Genomic DNA, 20,174 nt, shown 5'->3' with positions numbered 1-20,174 from the left:
CACTGATAGCCATGACCAGAGTTCACTCCCAACATACACTGTCCTTTTGTTACGAGAATCACAGGATGCCTAAGACAAAATGTGAAAATTTGTTTTTGAGTTCTTGCCAAATGAACTTTGCACAATGTGCAGCTCCAAAGGGGCACGTCACTTGTGTGGAGGTGTTCTCTGACAAAACACACCGCCTGCAGGATGGCTTCCTGCAGGGGTGCCAGAACTGAAAACTTCACCGGCCTCGTCAGAGAACACCTTCTTGAGAAATCAAAATATTGCACGAGCCATGGCAAAGTGAGCTCCAAGTACTAAAGAATGGTCCTTCAAAGCATATGGATTTTGGATTTCAGTCTGTGTTGAAGACTGTTTTTCCTGTGTCTATAAAGAGCGGAGGAGGTACCCACAACAGCGTACGTTGAGATGAAAAGCAAAACCCTTTTCTCTCCAAAATGTAGTGGGATCCTTTGTTATAGAAGCATAAAAGTTTGAGGAAGAATATCAATTTCTTGCATATCTTCATCACAAGACTAGGTTTTAAGGATGAGCTTTTATCCAAACAGAAGGAGGAACTCAAAGGATCAGCCATCATGGCTCAACCTCTTCTTCCTAAACCACTGGCTATTTCAATCGCAGGCAGGAAATTCAGTAACGGAACCAACATTTTGGGAGTTCAAACAGTGGCCTGTGAGTAACATGGGCTCCAAGTCAAGGATCCACTGTAGGTGAAATTTAATCAGGACTCAAACGTCTGCGCTGTCAAATGAGACAAGATTAACTGCTTTCTACAAGTGGCTTAAGGTTCATGAAGTCATTGACTGAACCTTGCCTGGGCTTTAAAACTCCTAATTGCGTTTCAATTTTGCTGGCAGGTTGTAATGGTGAGAACAGACACTGCACGGGGCACCCTCCATTGCTCCCTGCTGGGGAATCTCATTGGTAGTCAGGTCATTTGTCCAAAGCTATTCTTCCTGTGGGTCAGCATCTTCATAATAGGAGAAATATTGATATACTCAGAGCACAGGAAAAATTTTCTAACTTTGTGAAATATGAAAATGACCTGAAAACAAAATCTGTCCCAGCCAGGCTAGTGTTAAAATGATCAGCTACATTAAAATTTGCCTGAAGTCACATGTCACTTTGCAAAACAGGTATGTAATAATACAACAGAAAACAGATGATGTCAGACTAGGAGCCTCAGCTTAATCTCCAAGACAGCAAGAGGATATCAAATCCACAGACCGGTCACTGGAGAGAAGTACTGTCACCACAATGCCCATTGATAGAGAACCTAAGAATGGTCATCAACACCATCTGGTCACAAAATTTTGCATCCTAAACTTTATGTCTGATTGAGGTTTTACAATAAGTCATAGTGTCTGGAACAAGAACAGGCTGGTGATGACAGCTATTTTTCCATTTAATATAATGGAAACACTCAAAATCTACAGTACCAACTGTACTGTACTGGAACAAGAACAGGCTGGTGATGACAGCTATTTTTCCATTTAATATAATGGAAACACTCAAAACCTACAGTACCAACTGTACTGTAAAATATCCACTGCAACCACAAACTCTCACGCTAGAAGACAGGATGCTGTGCCAACAATGATTCTGGACTACCATAACAACCAACAGGTATGTCCTAGACAAAACCATGAAGAAAAAAGACTTTTATCCCATAGTGTGACAGGTCCTCCAGTCACCAGGGATGGGGTACTGTGCCAAGCACCGTCTTGATTTCAGTTGAGTTTCAATTCAAGTTGAATTACCACTTATTATTTACTTTTTAGAAAGTAAACACCACAATACTGTTTTTCCTCGATGTCATGTGAAAATTGCCCCTCTGGCCAGGAACTGACCAACAAGCAAAGTGTCAGAAAGATTCCTAAAATGGGACAAGGAAATGAGATTTTCCCTGGAATCTCTGGTGATGCAGTGTTGCTGTCTTTCACTGATGAATACACGGTAAGGTGAATTACAAGTCTGTTCGTAACAAGCCAGTTAGTGTTCTGCTTGCTGCTCAAAGACTGATCAATTGTTGGGCTGCCAATCCAGACTGCTTACCCTTGGTACTATCTTTTTCTTTTTTCTTTTTTTTTTTTTAACCAGCTCAGATGAAATTGGGTTGTGAAACTGATAAGCAAATAACCTTCCAGAGAAGCAGACTCCTGAAAGTGTACCATAAAAATCAGTCTTGGAAACAAGCATGATGTATTCCTGGAAGCGCAGTCTTATCTGGCCACGCTCAGAATTTTTCCAGCATCTTAATATATTTCAGTTGCTATCCTTCTGCAACCCTTCTTTCTTTTATTATATGATGACTACCAGATAAATTTCAGTGAAGATGCAAGGGTATCAGGCTGTTAAGCATTTCAGCAAGCTATTCACCAACCCCGATAAGGCAGGAGGCTGCTAATACAAATAACTCTCTGCTTACCTGAGTCTGACTGATTGCTATATGGTTGCCATGGAGAGGGGACTGACGTTCTTTCTCTTTGCTGTGACGACTGCTCTGCTTACTGCGCTGGAGCTGCTGCCTCAGCTTGGCAATCTGCTGGAAAGAAGTTCAGGTGAAGTGATAATGAGTTATCAAATGGGTAATGGCTCAAATCTTCCCAATCGCAGACATTTGAAGTCCTCTTTGGAGGGGTTTTACAAGCATATGGGATTGCCTTCCCTCGAAGCACGAGCATTAAAAGGCTTCTTTCTGCTTATTAGCTATTTTCTCCAAAGTATCTGCCCTATTTGCCAACCTGAACACGAGTTTAATTAGGCTTAGTTTAATTACTAAACTTCCTCATTTACAAACAAGCACTGTAGTAACTGATGCAAACGAAAGTAGTCACAATGACCATCTGTAGCAATTTCTAGCCTACAACTGGTTTAAACTGGGGACAATGAAGCCTCCAGTTTAAATTGTTTGATCTTAACCCCAACCAAAGTTTTCCAATGATAATTCATCATGGAAGCAAAGAGCCTTCACAAACAACTGGCAATCAATATGCAGCACTCATCTTGGAGAACTTATTTAATACATTTAATAGCATTTCCCTGCAGGCTAAATTATCACAGATTCCTTCAGGCAGACAGAATTATCTTTTCTGCTGTCTGCTGCAAAGATGTCTAATCAAAAGTTACATATTTTAAAGGTCAAATGCAACTAAAGCCATTATCCATTTGACTTCCTCCTTAACAGAAACCAAAGAACTTCCATTTGGGGATTCCTCCACTTATTTATTCCTCCTGGATATTCCTATACAAAAGAGAGTATTTCTCTCTATAAGCATTGTCTCAGAAGTTTAGACTGTGCAAATTCACACAACAGGTACAGACACTTCCTGAAGACTGGGTAATTTCTTCCTTTGGGCTCAAGTCCTGGTCTTCCCCATGCTCAGCACCCTGGCATCTAAGGCACAGCATGCACGGCCCCATTTCATTTTTAACCCAACTTGAGGCACAATTTTAAAAAACTTGAAGGGCAAGTAAGGAGAACTGAATGCACACGGAATTCGTATTTCAAAGAACTTCATCAACCTCTCCTTCTGAGTGACAGCTTACAAGTACACGCACTCTGTGGTTAACTCCAAGTAGTTAAATATATCACTAGTGCTCTTGCAAAGCAGCTCCGTGGCAGAGAATCACTTCACATCACTCTTCACGGTGTCAGAGACGACAGCGCTCGGTGAAGAGGTTTGGATGGAGCTTTGCTCCAGGCTGTGGACTCTTCTTTGTGACATTTCTGGTATCACTCACAAAAGAAGGATCAACCTTTACAGCTTCATATCAAGTCTTACCACAGCTCGTTACCCGTATTCAGAGAGCTGCTACTCAGAAATACTGAGTACTTTGATCTTTCAACAACAGGACAAACAGTTCAGCTTTCTGAAAGGGTCTGTGAGTAAAATACACCAAGACAGACAGAACCCTGACACGACAGTTTCTAACAGAGATGAGCTAGATTTGGAGAACTGTGAGACTTATCTCTTGATGAAAGTTGCAACTCAGGCACCACATTGGAAGAAACTTTCAAAGAGTCTAAAGAGATACTGCATCTCTAAAAATAAATAAATAAATTGTCCAGAACTTCCCCATTCTCCCTTTAGGAATAATGGCAAATGGGAAATCTAGCTCCATAGAGAGATGAAAAAGCAAGCAGGTAACCGGTCTGGTAAGTATACATATATTTACAAAGATTTATGTTGGAGAATGGAGAGAACAGGGAAATAATCTTCATCTTCCCCTTTAAAAATGTAAAACCAGAAGATAAAACCAATGCCCAGATGAGAAGACAGCTGTGGACTGAGATGGCTGGCTACATGAATAATCAGAAAGCAGGGAGAGTGGTGTGCGACTCTATGGGAGAGGAACACAACCCACACATCCGTGCACACTTCAAAATAATTAAAGTTTTCAGCCTTTCCTCTTCCACTGACTGTTCCATGCAATATTGTTGATTTAACAGAAGAACTCTTCTCATAACATACTTTAAAGTTCTTTATTAAAAAAAAAAACAACCAACAAACACCCCCAACAAAACACAAAGACCAGTTCATCAGTAATAAACCTATATGAGGTCATTCAGGGCACAAACCTGCAGTTCAGCCTTGATGGTTCACTGTCATACAGCCAACTATAAGACGCCCATCAAAGATTATTAAATGAATAAGAAATTAGGATAAAACCCTATAAATATGGTTTTTGCTTGCTGAATGTTTTGACAGCTAGAAGTGTACTTGAAATCAATATAACTCTTGTCTATAACACCCATAATATGCACGCAGTCTAATATAACTAATGGCACAAACCTGAGAAATAAGCAAATGAGGTCTGTTCTTTACAACACTGGAATAATCTGAGTATCCTGATACTTCAAATTTTTCATTTGAAGAGACTTAGGTGCAGACTACTAATATGAAGGAACATGTCACATCTCACCATTCCTGTCCAAATGCTTAATAATAACCAGGTAATAGGTTGTATTTCTACAAATCAGGCTACACAACATAGTAACTTCTTATTTCTGAGCAAGCCAAACTCTTCATTATGAGAGTGAGCTCTAACTCTTTCAGGAACCAACTGTTAATAAAAAAGTTAACCAGTAGGTCAAAGAGTAAAACAAGCATTAGAAATTCACCCCAAGCCTTTGAATACAATCTCTCAATTGGTATATGAAAGCATATAAAAAGTGTAAGCTCTCATATTCTATTCTCTTTTATTCCAAAGTCCTTTTCAAGTACTCTGTTAGAGCAAAAGGGACGTTCCAGTGGGGGGTTGCTGGTGCCAGTGTAACAGATACAGCACACAGAGGTGCTTAAGGGGAGTGAAAAATCCATCATCTGAAATAGGTCCTTAAAAACTTATACAAACGGAAAACTATTTATTTTAAATCCAGGGGTTTTCTGGTTCTAAGTAAATTCCAGTTCAGGGTAAGCTACAACTAAAATTGTCCCTATTCAACAGAATTTCAATCTAACTATTCAGATTGAAAGGGGGAAAAATATGAGTACAAAGACTGATAGCAATCTTTATCTCCCAATCAAGACACGTACTTATTAAAATAATATTAAAGCAGTCTGGCATTATCTTACAACAAGTTACACTCAAGACTTCGTAAAAACAAGCAGTAGATCCCTTCAGAATAAAATAATAATAATAAAAAAAAGGTAAATCTTGTTAGGAGGTGACAAAAAAAGGTACACTCTATCATTACCAAGTTCATATTGAGAGCTGGGGAGTTGTAAATTTTTTAATAGACCCACTACAAGAAAGCAAGCATTGCCCATTTCACTGCCAAACAGGTTCAACCCTGGCACTCCCTCTGTCAATTCAAGGGCAAAAGAATTTTCAACTACCCAAAGTGAAATTTGTTTTTATGTGCTAATACAGAATTCATTTGCTTGCTTTGGATCATAAGTCTATACACTGATTTTTAGGGGTTTTAAATGTAAATCTTTTTTAAAAGAGCTCCCAGTTGTTTTAACAAATGCTTTTAATTGTAATAGCTCTCAAACTAACCAAGGAAATAAACCAAGTTTTTTCAACTTAAAAGCACATTCAATCTTCTTTTATCGATACCAATTAAAAGTATGCATACAAGTATTTGGCCAGTTTACAGTATCAACATAATAAAAAAATACATGCGAGAAATCATTCCATTGATTGTGGGAAGAAGAAAACATGAAGCCAAACTGCTAAGACAAGCCTAGGAGTGTGTACACAGCTACCTGCTAGTTTACCCTCAAACACTGTGGGAAGGGATTCAAACTGCGAGGCAGAACTGCTGTTACCTACGTTACTCATAACAAATGCAGTTGCCCAGGAGAGGTGAGACTTTAATTTCCATTACTTAAGCTCTTCCTTTCAGCTGCCTCTAGCTTTGTCAAATTTTTCTCTGAAGTCTACCGTGAACATTCAGCTCTTCTGTCCCGTCCCCATCAGAGATGGCAGTACAAGTATTAGAGTTGTTTTAAGAATAACAATTAAAATAAAAGGTAGATGCAAATCATTTTATGTGCTAAAACACATTATCGTAGCTTTTTACCCAGGAAGCTCTGATGTCCGATGCTTTGGAATAAAAAGCTAAGTATTTGTCTGGAGGTCCTTTATGCTGGGAATGTGCCCCTCCATTCCCTTGGAAAAATCTTTACATTTGGCAAAGCTTTAGAAAAAATTTCAGTTTGCACATGTTCAAGAAAGATGTTTGGATCTGGCAGCTACATTTGCTAGTGATTCTGTCTCTAGTGGGCTTTAGAGTTTGAACAGAGCTGCCCCAGAGTTCCTCCTTCCAGAATCTGCAGATTGCTGTGCCACAAGGAAACTGAGATGCTGTTGGTATTGAACAAACTCTCACCTCCCACCGCACAGGCATTAAGTAGCCAGGCAGAGAAACTGGAACCAGGACTTACAGGTTAGGGAAAGGAAAAAGAAAGGGATAAAATAGAAGCCAAATAATGGAAAGACAGAACAGACAAGGAGCTGGAAGGTAACTGAGTAACAGCTCAAGTAGGGAAGATAATGAGAATTGGCTGGACAGTGCACAGAGAATGACACTGGGACTGTGAACCCAGGGAACCAGAAAAGGCAAGAAAACTGGTCTGAGAAGCTGGAGAAAGGAAAACAGAGGAAGAGAGGAACTATAAGCTGGAGAAGACAAGGGCACAACCACTGCAAAATTTGGATAGAAACAATTCCGAGGAACTATAAGCTGGAGAAGACAAGGGCAGGTTTTGTGGTGAACAACCATTGCAAAATTTGGATAGAAACAATTCTCTTCCACACAGCCTGGTTTTTCCATTACTGTGGTCTATCGCTAAGGAACCATGAAACCCATTGGCCAGGTTTCTTCTCTTTCTCTTGTGGTCAGTCCACACAGAGGATGGCACCCTAGCACAGTGGATGGCTGTTATCAAACGGCAGAGGCTTGCTTACATGCTGAAGGCTCCCCTATCGCTGACAGTCACAGCCCTGTGGTGAAGAAAAGCTGCTGGTTGCAGAACTTGATAGGGAACCGCCAGAAGATGAAGGATGGTCTCTCAGTAAAAGCAAGTGAGCGTTATCCTGCAAATACAGATGCTACGCCTGCCCCTGCTACAATTCCTCTGTGCTGGGAGGTAACGTTTAAGCCAAAACTCTTCAGACACAAAACTCCTTCTGCGCTCATTTCTGGGGACTTCATCCGTGATTCTGAGGGCTTCCTCACAGCTGCAGATGAAGTCACCCAGGCAAGTGAATATACTAATAAATCAGCCATAATGAGTTTCATAACAGGTACTCAACGAGATGGGAACAGACAACCCTCTTTGGATTGACCTCTCTTTGGCCCAGGTCCTCATCTTTAAAAAATGAGGCTATTGCCACCACTGGAATACAAGATTATGCCATATTTGTCAAATCTGATTTTAAAAGTCAAGTAATTAAACTGATGTCACTCCTTTTGACAACTATTGTTCCTATCAAGGGAAGAGGACCACATATTGCCAGTAATCATCTCCTCAGACAACCTATACATTTCTTCTCCTTTTTGAATGTCCCATTAAACAGCGAGACAGGAGAGGATGCAAAAAGCCCAGAGCATCAGGGAAAAGTCCAACCCCCTAAGAATATGCCACAAGATTAATTTAGTAAAAAAGAAAGGTGCTGTTCTGGAAGAGAGGCTGCACCCTTCCTGATGGAGACTCCCTTTTCACAAGGAGTCACACGGAAAAGATGACTGGCAACAGGTACAAGTAACTCCTGGGGAGATTCTGACTGAACGCAAGATGAAATTTTTTTACAATGAGAACATTGGAATAATCTTCCCAGGGCAGTGGTGGATTCCCCATGATCAGGCACTTTTAGGAAACAGCTGGACAGGGTGCTAGGCCATTGTGTCCAGACTGTGCTTTTGCCAAGAACGGCTGGACCAGATGATCCTTGAGGTCATTTCCAACTTGGTATTTTAAGATTCTATGAACTCTGGATAGAATGGACTTGACTAGGACAAAAACTGAAATATTGCCATTTCAGCTGAGCTGAGGACAATTTTATTCTATCTAATTTCTCATTATGCAAATCCACTTCACCTTTGGCAGGTTCCTTCTAGTTGCAGCTGTAGTCTACAGCAAAATACATATGATTAAAGAGCATTTTACAAGCAATCCTATCACTACTGTATCCACACCTATTCTCCTTTTTATTTGTAAAAGTGATGTCCTCTCTATCTCCACCCTTAAACTTGAACGAAATTTCTAAAGAAGAATATGCTAACATACCAACTTATACTTTGCCTCTTTCAGGAGAGCAGCAGTAAGGAACAGAAAGCTACCTAAGGTTACTCTGAAGAGAAAAACGAGTAAGCAACAACAAGCTGGTTCTTCAGCACTCACTCCGACTGCTCCTTCACAGCCAACACTGTGGAGTAGGAAGGGAGGAAATCCAACAGGCGTAAAATAACAACCACTCTTGAAATAACTCCTACATTGGAGGTAAAACCTGTTTTTTCAAAAGCAACAGAGGGGAGGGGAAAGGGTGCAGTTTCCTGGACTCCTGATAGGGATTAAAAAAACGTCTTGGGCACATCAAAACTTGAAAGGCTTCACTGTGCAAAACTTCTCACCTCTTTTAATTGATCAGCACTTCCCCATGATGCTGAGCGTTGATGTGATCTCTTTTCTGCTCCTTCTTCAGCCCAACAGCTAGGTGTCTAGAGAGGAAAAAAAACCAGAAAATATACTGTACTGAATTCTTCAGGTAAGAAAAAATTTTGGCTTAAATTATTGTTTTACTCTTTCTGCAGTGTCAGAGTTCAGGCATTATACATGAAGAATAAATGTCAGAATCTGATATGCAGCACTAATAGTCTCAATACATAAAAAATACATGTCGAAAACTAAGGCTTTGTAAATTTGCATTTACAAAGGATGAGGACAAGGCACATCACTGAAGAAGGAATCAGAGGCCTGACAATCACAAAAAACCCTTACTTGGCTATTCTCATCTGCGCTTTGGCATCCGATTCTAGTTTTCACCCAGTAGACAGTTTAGAAAACCAGAAGATTTACAAAAATATACTAACAAACTCAAGAGACTGAAAGCCAGGATGCACTTCTCCCACTTATGTTCCCTTAATCACTGGCCATATAATCAACTCCTTCTTGCTAACTCTGACTTGATACAGAGTTTGATATGCCTTTTATTGCTTTTGGCACCGACCTACATGAGCAGAACAGTGAAGAGCAGCCCTTTTCCAGGCTTCTCTGCAAGCCTGGAATTTGGGGACTGTGATTGGATGTAGGAGTTATAAAGTTAAACCCTAAAGATTGAGAAAGGTCTGGAAGCCCTATCTCCAAACTCCTGTGCTTATTCACCACAAGAACATTATGAAAACTGAGGGTATCCACCGGCGTTTCTGAACAAGAGAGTCACCGGCTGCCAGAGGAGCTATGGGGGACATCTAAAATCCAGGGAGAGTTTGGGATATGAATCATACAAACACTCAGAGCTTTAGGCAGATATATAAAAATGGGAAAAGAAAAAAAAAAGTGTTTTTTTCAACAATTTCTACTTGTATTAGCTGAACCTTTCACAGTAAGGCCACAAGAGATACAACTATAGCACTGAAAATGATGAGGGTTTGGCAGTGAGGTTCTTCAGGGAGGGGACCACTGCTGACACTTCGCCAGTGGAGACAGGACCCCAGCCCAGCAGATCTGGGATCCTCCTCCCTGAGGGACCCCCTTCTCATGCAGGGGAACACTCTTCCTCCACAGCTCTCCTTACTCTCACTTCCCCTCTAGGTTTCTAGAAACTTCTGTCGTGCCCACACAGGTAACAAACACTCTTCTGCTCAAGGAGGCCGGGCATCGCCTTGGAGAACACCACAAAACCACCACAAAAACAATGTCTGCAGCACCTCGAAGGGAGGTGGAAGCGCCTTTGGGGCCAGGCCTCTCCAGCTGAGGACATCAGGCCCGGCCTGGCGCCATTAGGCCTTGAACTGCAGTGTCAGGCCACAGGCCTTTATCACTACAGCATTACACGGCCTACATCCCGGCACTTAACGCCCAAGTGCTAATAATTAATGTGCTAAATCACTTTGTGCACACAGGCCTATGTATCCCACTTCTGTTTTTTCTGCCAGCCCTGCACTTTCCGTGTTTTTGGTGGGTTTTTGTCTCCGTTATTTTTACACCACCAGAAATACTTCTACCAAAGGCCCAGGAAGCTGCGTGGGCAATTAAAAGCAAAATGGAAAGAAAAAAAATTTTTTTGCTGCATGTTCCCAGGAAAGAAAACAAAACTCTTTATAAAAAAAGTTAGGGTTCTGTGTATTTATTATATGACGCTCTGTGTGTGGGTCTGAGGAAGAAGCCAGAAGATAATATGGCTATGAAAAATAACCAAAACAATTAGTCACCAAGAGTGAAGATTTAAACCAGCTATTTAAAACTTTGAGGGGAATATGGGAGTCCCTCAGCCAGGCAACCCCAAAGCAGAGCCTCTGCCCCAGGCTACCGGTGTGTGCATCCCCTCGCCCTGCACTTTAGTGGAGCCATGTTCTAAATAATTACATGTACTTTTAGATTGGGTACTTAACATCTCCCTGAAACTTCTGCGAAAGACACAGTATTGCATTTAATTTATTTTTTTAGGTATTGAAGTGGCTTGCAGATTTCCAAAGAACTGGAGAAAAAATTTGCTCCTTTTTCAAAATCATGGGCTTTCACGGTCTATTACAATTGACTTTCCAATTTCAACTATTCTTTTCTTAAAGGATTTTACTATATCCCAAGTACAGCCGGAACCACATCCTCATACAAAAACAGAAAACGTTAATGCAAGGGGAATTATTGGAAAATTTATCTTCAAAGAGCATATTCTGAATACAGCACTGCTCCATAGCCTGGGGAACAACTCCAGGATGAAGTAGGAAAAGGTATTTCAGGTGTTTAAAGATCCTCCTGTAGTGCAGGAGGGTGTACCAGGGATCACTACAACCTCATAGCCTCTCAACTAGAGCTTAATAAGCAAAACTGAAGAGCCATCAGGTATCTAAAAAGTCAGTTTTTCAACAACGAGAATTAAACTGCTAAGAACTGAAAAAAAAAATGACAACTCCATTACACAGAAAGCAAGAACTTGCCTGAATTTTTTAGTAAGCACAGATATTGATCCAGATAGCAAGAACAAAACCAAACCAATCACAACACCCTGAAGAACTTCATCAACAACACTCGTAACTATTAGTAGAGAGAGGTGGGAATCCTTATAGTGCAGTTGACTTAATCAGAAATCAAAAATAAAACATCCATTCACTAAATTTTGTACTTTCTCAAATATTCTTTGACACTCTCTTCCACTAAAATACTATCTCCCTTGAGACAAAGACTACACAGTTGCTTTCAATCTATGGTTAATTGAGTCAAGCCGCAACCTTTCAAAAATATACATACACGTATCAGTATGCAGGGGGTGGACTCTGTGTCCCTCAATTTCATTTGTAGTATTAGATTACAAATACTATATAATGTTTCTAGCAAAGTACTGAACTCTGGCAATGTTATATTAATGTGCCATTTATATTCAGATGGAAAAAAGAAAAAAAGGTTAAAAAATAACACAACATAAGCAGTTACTAGAATACTGTAGCAAGCCAGCCTTCTTCAAACCCCTGAAATTGCTGCTCATAATATATTGTAACCCACATTATATGAAGAAGAGTTTTGGGTCTGTAACGCAAAATTCTTATATTCAAGCAAAAGCCTTTTTTTAAAAAGAGCCAAAAACAATCAATAAAAAACCCCACCATCAAACCACCCACACTTGTTATAGTCAAACAGAAATTCTGGTTTTGTAAGTTTAGCTTATGTATGAGCACCTTGTATCTCATTTGAATGTTGTAACTTACATTTCCAAATAAAATGGGGGTGTACAGCACCCTTGATATTCCACGTTTCATGAAAATTGTTTTTATTTACAATTTCTACAAAACAGGCTTATTCGTGGAAGCCTTCATTTGAAGCTGCAAGTGTACTTCCCATGTGTTAAACATATTAAAAAAATAATGAAAGTAAAAAAGTAACTCAAAACTGTATTTGAAGAAAAATTTCCAAATTGCCATATACAAAACCAAAGCTCAAACCAAAAACTCAAGTCAGAAACACAGTAAGAGGGGTCACAGGCTCTAGCTGTGAAACTGGTAATATTTCAGAGCTGAAACGAATTTAGAGCATCACTTAAATATTAACTCAGTGTCATGGCAAGTCTATATTCAGAAACCAAGAATTAAAACACTTTAGCAGGAGAACCTTGAAAGCATTAAGTAACGCCTGCCGCAGCTTCGAGAGGAGGAGGATGGTTGGTATTTCGAAGCGTGAAGGTTCATGGTCCCGGTTTCAGCTGACACAACGCTCAAAGCACGCGCATGGGATAGGACATGCTGAGAAACCACATCTGGTTGCTCTCTTCAGTCTTAATGTAAATCACAATTACCATTGTTCTAACTCACCCAACCTTGTAAAGATCAGCATTTCTTCCAAGGCGTTTGGTAATTCTGCCTTGCTTTTCCACCCATGGCAGGGATATATACACCTACATTCTTTCCACTTCATTTACAGTAGAATGACTGCACGGAGTCTCAACCCACCTAAACCTAAAATAAGACTGAATTACTCTAAATAATCTCGCCGTTTATTGCCAGCCCTCTGCTCTAATTACTATATCTAGCCTGCATTCCAGATTAACTACCCTGGGGGATGGGTGCAAAGATTAAGAATGCAAGTCTAGGTTTTACAGGGGAGGCAATAATGGTTGTGAAAAACTTCCACTTTCAAAAGAAACGCAACAACAGCACAAAAGAGAAAGCCTGGTGAGTCTTTTTAGTCTGGAGAAGAGAAGACTGAGGGGGGATCTGATCAACACCTATAAATACTTAAAGGGTGGGTGTCAGGAGGATGGGGCCAGGCTTTTTTCAGTGGTGCCCAGGGACAGGACAAGAGGGAATGGGCACAAACTGGAACATATGAAGTTCCACCTAAACCTGAGGAGGAACTTCTTTGCTGTGAGGGTGGCAGAGCCCTGGCAGAGGCTGCCCAGAGAGGTGGTGGAGGCTCCTTCTCTGGAGACATTCAAACCCTCCTGGACATGTTCCTGTGGGACCTGCTCTAGGTGGCCCTGCTCTGGCAGGGGGTTGGACTGGATGATCTCCAGAGGTCCCTTCCAACCCCATACCATTCTGTGATTCTGTGTGATTCTGAGTCTTCAGATGTTTCCAAAACATTTAAAGACCCTCTAGAAATTTTACAGAAAGAAATAGCCTAAAAAACTAGAAGTTAATTTGACTACAGGTGATGACTCCTCTTAAACATCATACAAGCTCAGAAAAGTTAGTGATAAATTTACAGTTATATGACACATACTCCTTCCCCCTTGTCCCTTCCCCCCAAAGTACGTCATTAAAATATCCCGTGAATGCAATGACAACTAATGCACCAATATTTCAACCCAAGAGAAAACAAAACTTTATTCAGGTGACTAATGAGAAGTAACTACATTAAACCTTGACCCCCACACAAGAACAGAAGTGTATTTTTGCCAAGTGTTCCAGTTTAATAACTGCATTATTCTTTAGATTAGATAGAAGTAAAAATTCTCAATGGCATTTTGCAAACTTTCTTCATTTCTGGTTGTGTAATACCTCATTTCCATATACACTGAAGGCGGCATATCCAGGCATACTGGAACCCAGTTTAAGAAGTCAATTGGGGGGAGCGGGGGTGCAAGAAACCAATGAATCACATTCCACTTGGCCATTTGTTCTTTTCTTTGCATTATTTAGATCAAGGAAGATTACACAGATGAACTTTAACTGGCCACATCTTTGTTATGACATCAAATTCGTATCTTTATTCCTAAACTCTCCTTCTTTTTTATTTTATAAAATTCTTTTAAATTATTTAGCTACTGCCAAATAATTATATTAAAAAACTAACAATTATCCAAACGTTTCTGAAGATTCTGAGGTTAGGATTTCAACATTGAATTATTCCTTACACTAGGAAGGGGGAAACACATGTATAGCATGAAGAAGTATACAACATTTCTCCATCCGTGCTCCCAACAGAGATGGAAAAAATGGGGAAGGAAGCTATGCTGAGTTTTAAATGGCCTTAATGAAAAGTTCAAATTTTAATGAAAAAGAGAGGGAAGTAGGACACTGGAGGAACTTGGGAAGGGGATGACAAAGTATATCAACATGTGTAATAACTTCCTACAAAGGTAAATTTCCCTGCATTTCTGAAATACTTTAAACACTACTCAATAAAATGGCATACCTTGAATTATCCAAAACTTGCTGCTCCTTAAAGATCAGCTAGTTTTATGCAGATGCACACATACACACACGAGCATAAACACACAGAGAATTCTTAGAAAGCTGGAACTGTGTAAATGTCACAATGCAGAGTGTCATAGTATATTTTTCCAAAAGCAAACATAACAGCCTCACTCCTCTGCAGTGTTTGCAGTTAAAACACTTGAGGTGGAGAAGAGAGAGACAGAAATATGAACTACAGTTACTGTTCTCCAAGATACAACAGAAACCAAACCAAACAAACAAAATTCTGTTTTCTCTATTTAAATGATAAGTTATTACTGCATTCTTTTTTAAAAATCCTGGTTGAATTTTAGAGAAAGAAAAAACATTCATGAGCACTAAACAGGTTCAAAGAACAGAAGTGGGAAACAAGGAGTTGGAATAAAACTCATTAAAGGTTTCAACTAATCAAGACCAGAATCTGACCTTTTTTTTCTTTTTCTTTTAAATACAAGAATTCTAAGAAACTTGGAAGAGCCATAATCACTACCTTCACGAAACTGCATAAAATTTGGATTTTAAAGTAATGGTTAATTAAGGACAAAAAGTATCTTTGAAAGAGAAATAATTATTCCACTGACAAGGTAAGTTATACTGACAGCATTGTTCATGAGTTTAGAAGTAAAACAAGAGATAATTTATTCTCCAATGAAACAAGCGCATATAAAAAAAAAACATTTATTGATTTTCATTAACTTGTTTACATTTATTTTGTTTGTTACCATCTTCCACCTGCTAAACTACCAAGTGTTATTATTTTTAGCTACTGTAAACTATATGAACTCCCATGAGCTAAACTGTTACTGAGCCAACAAACACGAAGCAGTGGAAGTACTTGTGCTGGTACTCAGGCAAAGAGTGAGGTTTTAATTTAACTTAATTTGCCATGCATGCATCCTATCAACGACCTGGAACTCATCCTTAGTTCCTGAAATTAGATATACTTCAAACTATATAGATCTCAAACAACAACAAAAAACCCCACAAAACCAAAACATAACTCAAGTATTTTACGACTGAGTTCATCTACAACACTCCCTAGTGAAAATTTTATTAAAAAAAATAAATGGAATTTTCTGTGCCAGTCACTAGGACTGTTCCATTTTACTATTTATATAGCTCTGAACAGTCAAGACACATGTTTTTCAGCTCAACTTAAATACTGCTAAATGCTTGACTTCTGCATAATGTGAATAAGGTAATTCCTTGTTAGAGGATATCCATACAAATCCAAACCATCAAACTTCCCTGCTCTTATCCCTTCCAAATAATACCTCACCTTGCACTGACAACGATACTGCCTTTCCTCTCGGTTACATTTGATTATGCTGAAAAGGTAAAACTTCTTTTTTATTTTTTTTTCCCTTCCCTGAGCTTTGTTTCTGAATGAAGCAAAGGGTGGCAGCCAACAGGTCAAATAACCTAAACACTTACTTGAGCTCCCCAGGAAAGCAATTTTCCTGCCAAATGCTTGGAGCTCAAATATTTATAGAACAAGTTTGTTTCTCTTTTCTGTAACTAGTGAAAAGGTTTGTTTGTGAATGTTTAAATATTCTAAATTTTCTATTCGTAAGGGTATTTGGGAAGTTTGAGATGGATACATGTTTTATGAGAGAGGGGCTAAGAAATACAGTACCTACAATGCACGCCACCGAAAAGCTCCTGAATGGCAATTATAGTTTCAAACCAGAAAGATTTTCAAGGCATAGTATTGTGAAAGGAAGGCACCTTGGAAGTAAATCCGGGATTAAGAGCTTTTTAGATAGATCTTTCACGACAGTAAACATGATGACTGCTTGTTCTTTTTTTTTTTGCTAAAACTGGCTGGCTGGTTTCAAAATGAAGGAGTACGGCACGAAGACAGCATTTTATTAAAGGGTGCCACTGCCATTTCTAAAAGTTTCATTGAACAATTTTAATCATCAAAATCCCAAATTCATTAAACAGCATTTCAGGATCACAGAGACAAATCTTTTTCTCCTTTCTAAGCATTCTATGCTTACCCTTCCCCCATCAGAGGACTTCCTGCGTTGCATTACCGCAGATTTTGAAGAGATATGGAAAATTTTTCATATATTCTATTTTGTCCTGAGAAATTCAGTATTACAGAAAAGACTAAAACCCAGAATCAATTCGAAGAGCTGCTGCCTTTGCTGTAAGACAAGTATGTTGCAAGTCAGTGGAAACTAACCAAAACCTACCCACCTACAAGTCATGACAGAAAAACCCTTGATAATTTAAAGGCATCATACGCATTGTGACAACATAAGCTTCCACTAAAAACAATTCTTAATAGCACAAGATCGTTATAAGCAAAAGGATGACAGAGGTATGAATTTTCTTTGCAGGACACCCATGATATCCATGGGCCAGAAACATGGCACGAGAGATAGGAAACTGATTTAGCAACCGTCCCTACATGGCCTGTAGACTGAAAATATAACCAGTTAGTTTTTTCTAGTTTCCAATTTAGTGTAGAACATAAATGACTTACTCCATACCCTGAAATTCTCCTGAAAACCCAAGAATGCAGTTCCTTTGCTAAAAATTGGGAGTTTTTAGAATTACGTATTGTTTTACCTGTTTGATAGTGATCAACTTTGTGGGCAAGAAGGTCCAGCATGAGGAGGAATCAGGCAAGAAAGAATGTTTCTAGCCAAAGAGCACTGTGAATGCCATATCAGCCTATCTGCCAGAGGTTCCTGCCAAGGACAGGGCCCCAAGGAGGACCCAAGGGTGGCACAAGGCTCTCAGGACATAAATAATCTCAGTCCCCTTCCCTTTGTAGCTGGTGGAAAGGCTCTCATTCCAATGCCTGGCTTCAAAAGGCAGCTCTTCCACACAGCATTTGTGTTTGTCCTTCTGGCTGGCAAGCAGCAGAGGGAACATCTCAAGACCCTGTTACACGCTCACTCCCAGCCTCCTCCGTCTTGATCTCCCCTCTAGCGATGAACCCATCAATCCTTCTCAACAGCAACCTCTCTCCTCCCCCGCACACACACACAAATACACTTTTTTGAAACCCACAGATTTGTTACCACGATTTAGTAAAACCTTTAGCTCGTCAGCTACTGCCATTCTGGAATCTTTTTTTTTTTAAATAGCACTCAGCACTATTTTGCACATAGCGGCTTCAAAATAAACCAGATACAAGGCTGAGATTGAAATCTGCTCATTTAGCCTCAACAGATCTGCCCACATACAGAAAATGATTTTTAACAACTGTTTTCTAAAAAGCATAAAAATATTAACTGTTGCATACCGTGTTAGTGAATTGTTAAAAAACACTGTTAAAAAAAAAAAACAAAGCTACTGTACCCTATTTTTAGGGTTTTATATTTATAATAAAATTAAGTGAACCCACATTTCTTCAGAACTGAATTGAGCTAAGATTCCAGATCAGGTGATAAAAAGTATTATCAGGAAGACATCCATTACATGAAACATCTCTGTTGTCTTGTTTTACAGCTTTTTACCTGAGTAGATTTATCTTTCATACATGAAGGGTAGTGTACGTGGGGATCACGTGGCCACTGTCCTGTGAGGTAAGGTCCTGTTATTGTGTCCAAAGAAGAAGTTCGCCTTATGGTACCAGAAGTTCTGATTTGCTGGGATTTTGGCCTGTCCACTGTAGAAAACCAGAACAAAATCAACAAAAAAGTCAGGCTAAGTTGGATATGAAATGTTAAAAGCTAGCTATGACACACAATGGCAAGAACACATGAGAAACCTTTGCCTAAATGTCAAGCTGAAAAGAACGCCATCACATCAAAGCAAATAACATCAGACAGAGGAAAAAAACACAAAAGGGAAAAACTTAACAGTTACACAAAAAAATAAAAAAAAAACAACAACGCTTAAAGTGTTCACAGCTGCAAAAACCAGGCTACTTATGCGATATATTTTCATCAACAAAAGGCATCAAGCAAATTTAAACACGGCGATGATGCAACTCAGGAAAGCCAGACATATAGAAACAGAAAATAGAACGTGGTATCGGCATGGGGTTACTTGTTGGGTTTTTTTCAGTCGGCCTACTGTCTAAATACTACAACACAAACCATGACAAAAATTATGGTTCTTAACAAGATGCGTATCTGACTCCTCGCTCTCGTTTACGTCATTTCATATTATTTCCAAGATCCCAACACAGGTCTTAGCAGGCCAGGAGTGTGTGTCTCCCTCCGACACGGCTCAGGCCACGGCAGCTTCTGCGTTGGCCCTGGCTCATCTCAGCCCCTGCCATCCCGCACTCCTCCCGGCGCTTCCCTCCCCAAACAGCATGGAACACCTTCTCCTGCATTTCATTTGGAAAGCAGAGAGTAGGGTGATTCATGAGATTGTTCTTTCCCACACTGGAGTTTTACAGCACATTCTCTGGATGATCTGGCTTTGTCCTTTAGGCAAAATTACTTCATATACTTGTTTTCTAGACTTTACATAAGCCAACCTCAGCCCTGCATTACAGCTACCGTCTCTCCTGCTCACCCCTACTGAGGCTGACCTTAGAGCCCCGTCCAGTCCCTCAAGGGGCTCCAGGAGAGATGGGGAGGGACTCTGGATCAGGGAGGCAAACCATAGGAGGAGGGGAAGGGTTTGACACTGAAAGAGGGGAGATGGAGATGAGATGTGGGGAAGAACTTCTTTGGTGTGAAGGTGGTGAAAGCCTGGCCCAGGTTGCCCAGAGAAGCTGTGGCTGCCCCATCCCTGGAGGGGTTCAAGGCCAGGTTGGAGGGGGCTTGGAGCAACCTGGGCTGGTGGGAGGTGTCCCTGCCCAGGGCAGGGGGGTGGAATTTGAGGATCTTTAAGGTCCCTTCAAACCCAAACCATGCTACGATTCTACTCTTCACTATTTTTTTGAATCACAGGAAACAAACCAAGGACACCACTTCTCAACTGCATAAACCAAATTAGCCCTACCTCAACCTGCCCTGCCCCATGGCTGGCTGCACTCCTTCCATCCATTCTGAGATGGCAGGCACGAATGTATGAACCCACCTAGTAAGGCCATTCACTGGTTAAACATAAAGAAAATTAAAACCCACCCAAAAAAGTCACTAATGCCAAGTTTTCCCCATTACAGGTAGGTTGGGATAATATAAGGGGCAGAAACAACCACCAGAGAGCCAGGAGGAACAACGGGGCTGAGGTCTGTTCAGTAACAGTTTGGGCTCTCACCCTTTTTATGATATATATCCTTAAAGCATAAAAAATGAAGAAGGGCATAAAATTTCCACCCGATACCTGAAGCACCTCGACAGCTCCTGAGGTGAGCCAACAGACTTCAGCATTCAGACAAACTTCATCCATATTCAGAAATTTCTAA

At 40.2% G+C, this 20,174-nt stretch overlaps 1 protein-coding gene across 1 annotated transcript in view; it reads right to left on the bottom strand.

Annotated features, from left to right (window-relative positions):
• Window positions 1-18,485, bottom strand: part of GLCCI1 (glucocorticoid induced 1) — a 51,445-nt gene extending 32,960 nt beyond the window's left edge. Inside the window, exons 1-3 of the mRNA XM_014940306.1 lie at window positions 18,325-18,485; window positions 9,092-9,178; window positions 2,435-2,551 (exon numbers count right to left, since the gene is read on the bottom strand). Coding sequence (XP_014795792.1) covers window positions 2,435-2,551; window positions 9,092-9,178; window positions 18,325-18,345 — 225 coding nt within the window. The 5' untranslated portion in view covers window positions 18,346-18,485. The remainder of the gene's footprint in view (window positions 1-2,434; window positions 2,552-9,091; window positions 9,179-18,324) is intronic.
• Window positions 18,486-20,174: the final 1,689 nt, after the last annotated feature.

The sequence above is a fragment of the Calidris pugnax genome, unplaced genomic scaffold, assembly GCF_001431845.1.
Source record: "Calidris pugnax isolate Ruff unplaced genomic scaffold, ASM143184v1 scaffold76, whole genome shotgun sequence".
NCBI classification, from domain to species: Eukaryota; Metazoa; Chordata; class Aves; order Charadriiformes; family Scolopacidae; genus Calidris; species Calidris pugnax.
This window is presented reverse-complemented; position numbering and strand designations above follow the sequence as displayed.